The sequence below is a fragment of the Astyanax mexicanus genome, chromosome 1 (assembly GCF_023375975.1).
Source record: "Astyanax mexicanus isolate ESR-SI-001 chromosome 1, AstMex3_surface, whole genome shotgun sequence".
NCBI classification, from domain to species: domain Eukaryota; kingdom Metazoa; phylum Chordata; class Actinopteri; order Characiformes; family Acestrorhamphidae; genus Astyanax; species Astyanax mexicanus.
In genome coordinates, this window is record NC_064408.1 from 89540358 (window position 1) to 89547356 (window position 6999).

Below are 6999 nucleotides of genomic sequence, written 5' to 3' on the forward strand. Positions count from 1 at the left end.
CAGTTTATCTCAAAGCAGCACTGAATTGGGACACAGCTGGGAAAAAAACTGGGCAGCCTTATGTTTACAGTTTATTTTCTGAGATGTATAACTCTGTGTCATTTCTTCATTCTCTACATGGATGATTATATGATTTATTGTTTGTATGTATTGTATTTACTGTCTGTTTGTGCTGTTGTGTGTTATGTGCAAAACTGTTGCATTCTTTAGCTCATTTAAACCTTCTGATGAGGAAAAAGAAGAAAAATGTATCTGATTTTGACAAACAGAAAACTAGATTCTCAGCAGGAAATATGACCAGTCATGTGGAAGGAATGTAAAATGTGATAATGAATATGAATTTATGTAAATCAATGTTAATCACTTCATCTTAACTTCTAAGTAACTGACCCGGATATCTCCGACTCTGACTTTAGAGGGAGCGGTGATTATCTAATGTAATCTGTTATTACTGCTGATTACCAGTTTATTTATCAGTAATTATCAATGATTAATGGTGATATGTGCTAGTCAACTCTGATAACCTGTAATTAAAGATTAACATTTGTGGTTATCTGTGATTATTGTTGATTATTGATGATTAATAATAAAAATTGGCTTGATTATACTTTAAACATAGATTATATGTGATTGGTGGTTACTATTGTTGCTTACTGGCAATTATCAATATTATTGATTATTAAACAAAATAATCTTTATAATAAAAGATTAAGAGTAAATGAGTAAATTACACGATAAACAAACTGAAATGTATGTACATAGTAATGAAGATACACTAAATAAATAAATAAGTTAGTGACATAAACAAAAAACACAGTAAAATAAGTGTACTGTTCAATAATGTTTTTTAAGTTATTTGAAACCAGACAAACCAGATAAACAAAAAACAAAAAAGTATGATAATATATGGAATATAATATATATATATATATATATATATATATATATATATATATATATATATATATATATATATATATATATGTATATATATATATAATAAATGGAAATTTAAATAAAATTGAAGTAACAAAATGACCATTATTTTATAGATATAAGAGATACATGTTGGACTATGAGATTGTTTCTTAATTAAAAAAATAAATGTTCTCTGTAGCAACAGCAGCAGCTGCTATGTGTAAAGAGAAGGGATGGGGTGTGAGAAGACCACAGATCTGGGTAATAGTAAAGCTGATATCAGTTTGGTGTAATAACAGATTTGATTTAGTGTTTTTTAATGTAACTGGCTGCAGAATTTCTGTTAAAAAATCAATGCATTTGATTGGACAGACTTAGGTCTATCAGGGTTAAAATGGTGGAATCTTTAAGGTTGGATGTGTTGATTAAGTAATTGGGTGAAGGTAAGATTACCACATATGTAAATAGGTTGGATGCTTTAGAATTAAATCTCTATAGAATTAACTATCAGAAGCAGTATATTGTAATAAAATATGGATATTTAATCAACTGTTGAGAAGCGCATTACATTGGAGACTGCAGTTAGCAGGGTAGTTTGTATATTTACTCCTTTATAAATAGCTCCTCTGTTTTTCTCGATTCTCTGTAAATTCAATAAAGAATAAGACTGGAGCTTAAGAATAACACATTTAGTGTGTCTTAGCCAAGTTTCTGTTACTATAAAAATATCTATATCCGATTTTTGATCAAAAATATAGCTTGATGGCCTGTTTGAAGTAGACTTCTATTTTTAGATGAATTTTGCCTAGACCTTTATTTAAAACTTTCGAGATTTGTCAAAAGGTTTTTTTAGATTTTGATTAAAAAGATCTCATCTCCTAGATCTCATACCAACACCTACACAATACTTGAACATGAGTTAGAGGATGTAAGTATTCACAAAAAAAAAAAAAAAAAAATCCCACTAAAATATATTGTGCCTAATATTTTACACCACAGTGGATTTTGTATTCATTTGTGTCTATAAGTATCAAGCATGATTATCAATGATTGTTAGAGATTATAGGTAATCACTCATCCATGACTATATGTGATTAATTGTAATTATACGTGACTGATTAGTAATGAAAATCTGGAATTAATGATGATTAGCAGTGGCCGCTCTTTGTGATCAGTTTGTGATAATTTATAGCAATTGGTAGATGTTCTGTTATGTTTAGCCGTGATTCTCATCAGAAGTGGTGGTTGTATGGCAATTTCTCTGATTATCTGTGAATTGGTGATTATCTATAATAAATTATAATGATGTGTGATTGATAGGGTTTATTGGTGATTTTCTTTGATTATCTGAGATAATCAGTGATTATGCCGTGATGATTATATGAAAGAGATCTTTCATATTTAAGTCACTAGATCAGATATACCTCTAGTAACTTTCTGAAGCCTAGAGAACGTCTACTGTAGGACAATTAACAGAGCTTATATTTTCAATCTTCAAAATAGTCTAAAAAAATCTGGTTGACCTCCCACATTCCACCTCCACATCCTCATGTGTTATGAAAGTTCTTCAGATGTGATGTTGTTTCTGTACATGCTCTCAGGATTATTTGGGTTTTGGTGAATGTAAGCTGCTGCCACACCTGCTGTATATTTAAAGGATTTCTGAAGAAGCATTACCCCTCCCAGTAGTTTTATTTGCCTTTACCTTTGTTTTAATTTCCTCTTAAACCCACATCAGGGCAAGGGCTGTGTCCAGAGTTATGACTAATGACATAACACTAGACACAATGATCTGGTATTTGTGTGGTATAATTAAACACAAACCAGAAATTAACTACCACCACTCACTCAGATCTGATCTAATATTATTTTTAAATACTGTTTTCACACTGAAAAACCTTCTGAGAAAAAGAACAAAGAAGGATACTGAATGTGATTTTGACAGGAAACCTCAGCTGAAAAACTGATCAGTCATACAAAAGGAATGTGAATCAATGATAATGAAAGTGAATGAATATTAATCAGTCTAAATTAATGTAAATCAATGTAAATAATTTCAGACTGACTTCTAAGTAAGTTCATTAACATAACATTAAATAAGCTTATTAACATTGGCATTAGATAACTTCATTAACATTAACATTAGGTAACTTCATTAACATTAACATTAAGTAACTTCATTAATATTAACATTAGATAACTTCATTAACATTAACATTAGGTAACTTCATTAACATTAACATTAGGTAACTTCATTAACATTAACATTAGATAACTTCATTAACATTAAGTAACATTCAACATTAATAAAAGCTTTTCTATTTATAAAAGGATTATATGGATCTTTTTAATTATATGGATTAAATAGAGCTAAAGAGCTGTTGCTACATGGTTGTGTTGTTATTTCATGCGGTTTCCATGAAGTTGCTCCATATCTGGATTATGGGCAGTTTAGAGTAACACATTTACCGGGTCTCCCATGTTTTTGGACTGTGGGAGAAAACCCATTACATTTTTTTTAAACAGCAGGGTCGGCGATAGGCGGCCTGCAAGCATGAAACATCTGGCCCATGAGGTTGTTTGAACTATAATGATCAATAAGGAAAATGAAATGCTTTTATTTACATTCTTCCCCTGTCTCTTTGTCGCGCTCGGCATGACTTTAGTTTCCGCCCGTTCTCGTTTTTCCATTGTTCTTGAGCTCCCTATCTCCTTATAAGGGTGTTTTTTCCTGGCCGAGTCCTAGTTCACTGCCCTGGACAGCGATAGTGCATTGGACTGTGACCCTGATGACACGGGTTTGATCTTGTGTAATGAGTGGTGTGTACATTTATTTATTTTTTCTTGGGTTTACCTCCTTTGAGATCAACTGTTCTGCAATTGGGTTCAACAACAAACTTTTAGTCTGTAGCACTCCATCCCATTACACTTTGTAGGCAGCAGGTCAAAAAAACATTCTAGAACATCCTGTTGTATTTCTTAAAGAGACAGGGTACAATTATACCACAAATAAAACCAACATCAAAGGAAACATTATTTGTGTCTCTTAAAAATGGCAAAGAAATAAAGAAAGAAAGAACAATATAACAATATTTACAAAACAATATATACATTAAAGGCAGTCCTTCTTTTGGCTCCTATACACTTCATTTTCCAAAAACTTAATTCTCTGCTCAGTGTCTTCCTCAAGGACAGAGATCAGAGTGCAAATAAGTTGTGTCATATCAGTATATCAGTAAAACAGATTTCTCTGGATTTCCATTATTCATCTGAGAGGAACTACCAGCCAATCGCAGTTCAGGAGGCGGGGCTTGTTGCTGGGCTATTCTCTTGATACACTTCCCTGATTCAACTGATGCTTTCACACTCGCCACACACCACTGTTCTGTACATTTCTCTGAATGGCTCCAACAATGCGGCAGCTCAACAGTCCAGTCATGTACTGTGTGAACTGCCAGGACACACTGAGCACACAATGCCTGATGATCGATACACACCGGAAACATCGCTGGGTCACCCTGAAGGATGCTGAGGCGGAACAGCTGGTAAGAAATACTAATCAGGATTCAAATAGAGATTTAAAAGCTGGATATATTGTTAATTAAAATTATATACAAATATATTAAGTCAATCCTTATTAAATGTCTATTAACTTTCTCCATTTTTATCATTGCTGATGTTTTGTCTAATCACAGGAGAACATTAAAGGCCGCTTTGAGAAACTGGTATCTAAAGCGAGGAATGGTGATATTGAACTTCAGGGGTCAGCAGCTAAACAGAAATTAGAGGTGAGAAAAATTAATGTGTAATTATTAACTTAACTACAGTCAGCATTATTGCACTTCTGTTTGTGATGCAAAGTGAAGTAATGTAAAATATTAATGAATATTTTCATGTTTACATTAATATTGTGTCGTTTCTGTGTGACTGTTCATTCATGGCAACTGGCAGATGCTCTATTTTAGACTGACAGACAATATCATTATGTTACATGTTACAGTGGTTAATGTATTGTTAGGCATCTTGCCAAAGTTTTTTTTTAAACAAAAAAAAAATGATAATATGAAGAAGCTTTTATAAACTGCTTTACTGCATTAACATGTGAAACAGAATAAATTACTGAATATTTACAAGTGCTATAAACACCATATCGTAGTGTGCTTGTTCGGTCAGGGGATAAGTATTCATATTTATTTACCTGTTTTGCAGGATGTGTACAAAAAAGCCAGAGAATCGATACTCGGTCACTATGAAAAGCTATGGGAGATGCTGGAGAACAACCAAAAGCATGCTCGTTTTTTAGTGGAGGCTGAGAGAGAAACTCAACTACTGAATCTAAATCAGCTTGAGGAGGATGCTGAAAACTACCTGAGCAAAACAGACGAAATGATGAAGAACATTCAGGCGCTTAAAAAGCAAAAGAAAACCAGAAACACCATCGATCAACTGGTAAGAATCTGATTTATCTTTTTTTTTTTTAAGACATTTCCTGTAGGAAGTGGAATTTGAGATACGTAAATTTTGTTGTGAGTCAGCTTCCTCTGTAATAATTAAAGCTATTTTCTCTTCTCCCTGATCTGTGCAGGCGAAACTCAAGGCATTGGAAATAAAGTGAGAACTGCTTCTATTTACATACACTCATTTACATATACATTTTTTTCTGCACTGTAAAAGTACTGAACTAATTGTAAAAAAAATATAAACTTTGCTCATGTTCTTTTAGTATGGAGACGACAGAGGTGCTCTTCTCTTCTATGAAAGAAAAGCTATTTGATGATGCGAGGCTGAGAGCTCTGGAAAGCTCAGTCAAAAATATTGTCCTAAAGAGTAAGGAGCTTTTGCCACGGCCCTGGGAATGTAAGTGAAGCCAGTATTCTCTCACTGTGTGAATATTTTAACATGAAAGTATAAATTATATTCTAATATCGTGTTATTGTTTCCTGGGGCAGTTTCAGAGAACATCACCTTCAATAAAAACAGAACAGCCGAAGAGCTGGAGGTCTCAGAAGACGCATCCCAGATTCTCCTCAGGTGTTTCTCTGCACAACAGTTGAAGAAATACAAATCGCCATGGTTCAGTGCAGTGGCGGATCAGAGCTTCAGTACCGGTCAGCACTACTGGGAGGTGGAGGTGAAGGGCAGCCAGAGCTGGGCTGTGGGTGTAGTGGAGCAGAGCTGGAAGGAGAAGGGAGTAAAGCAGCTGAACCATTGTCTGGGAACAGACCGGGTCTCCTGGGCCTTACAGTCTCTTGAAGGAGAGCTGACAGCTTTGCACAAGGATGAGTCCAGCCAGGTCAAAGACTGCAGCGTGCACAGGCTGGGAGTGTACATCGACTTCAGTAAAGGTAAAGGCCAAATGAAGATCTACAATGTCTCCACAGGCCTCATGCTGCACTCTTTCTCTGCTCCCTTCAAAAAGCCTGTATGTCCAGCTTTTAGCCTCAGAGCCACAACCAGCAGCACCGCTCAGCTCAAGCTCTGCAGGATCACGCAAGATAACCAGCAGTACCCACAACAAGAAGCTCAAATGAGTGTCTGTAGCAGGACTGGTGGAGGGTCACACTCTGGAGCTTACGCAGAATCTGGAGAACCCTCCGAGCAGAGCCGATAGCAAAATTTAAGCCTCTCATTCTTACTGATTCCCACACTGTAAAAATCTAGTGCTAATTAACACTACATAATATAGTGCAATCTATTGTTAAACATTGTTATAAGCTTGAATTTAATTTAAAGTGTGTATTATTTATTTTCTTAAATTATTTGTGGTGGTAAAAATGAATACATTTCCTTTAAAACTGTATTGACAAAAGTAATGTTACATTATTTATTTATTAAAAACAACTATTTAATCGTATCATAATTGTGTTTGTTCTTTGTGTAATATGTTACTGTGTTTGTTTTGTACAATTTATCATTTCAATTTATTAACTCGATTATTCAAAATAATGAATTCTTTAATTCCTTGATTAATCAGAGAAAAGCACAACTGACCAAACCTAAAATACATGAACAAAAGTTTTGGGACATCTGCTCATCAATTGTTTCTTCTGAAATTAAAGGCCTTGAAATTACTATCAAGCA

The 6999-nt window shown here is 34.1% G+C and overlaps 1 protein-coding gene across 1 annotated transcript; it reads left to right on the plus strand.

The window, feature by feature from the left end:
* Positions 1 to 4264: 4264 nt before the first annotated feature.
* On the plus strand, positions 4265 to 6713 carry LOC103040387 (tripartite motif-containing protein 60-like). Its single transcript, XM_007260117.4, has 6 exons — positions 4265 to 4463; positions 4614 to 4706; positions 5128 to 5367; positions 5504 to 5529; positions 5642 to 5775; positions 5868 to 6713. Exons 1-6 carry the CDS (start codon positions 4320 to 4322, stop codon positions 6527 to 6529), a joined length of 1299 nt encoding a protein of 432 aa, XP_007260179.3. The 5' UTR covers positions 4265 to 4319; the 3' UTR covers positions 6530 to 6713.
* The last annotated feature ends 286 nt before the right edge of the window (positions 6714 to 6999 follow it).

Coding starts and splice junctions, on each gene's coding strand:
- LOC103040387 (XM_007260117.4), top strand. CDS start 4,320: ATGGCTCCAACAATGCGGCAGCTCAACAGTCCAGTCATGTACTGTGTG. Junction 4,707..5,127: donor CAGCTAAACAGAAATTAGAG/GTGAGAAAAATT, acceptor CCTGTTTTGCAG/GATGTGTACAAAAAAGCCAG. Junction 5,776..5,867: donor TTTGCCACGGCCCTGGGAAT/GTAAGTGAAGCC, acceptor TTCCTGGGGCAG/TTTCAGAGAACATCACCTTC.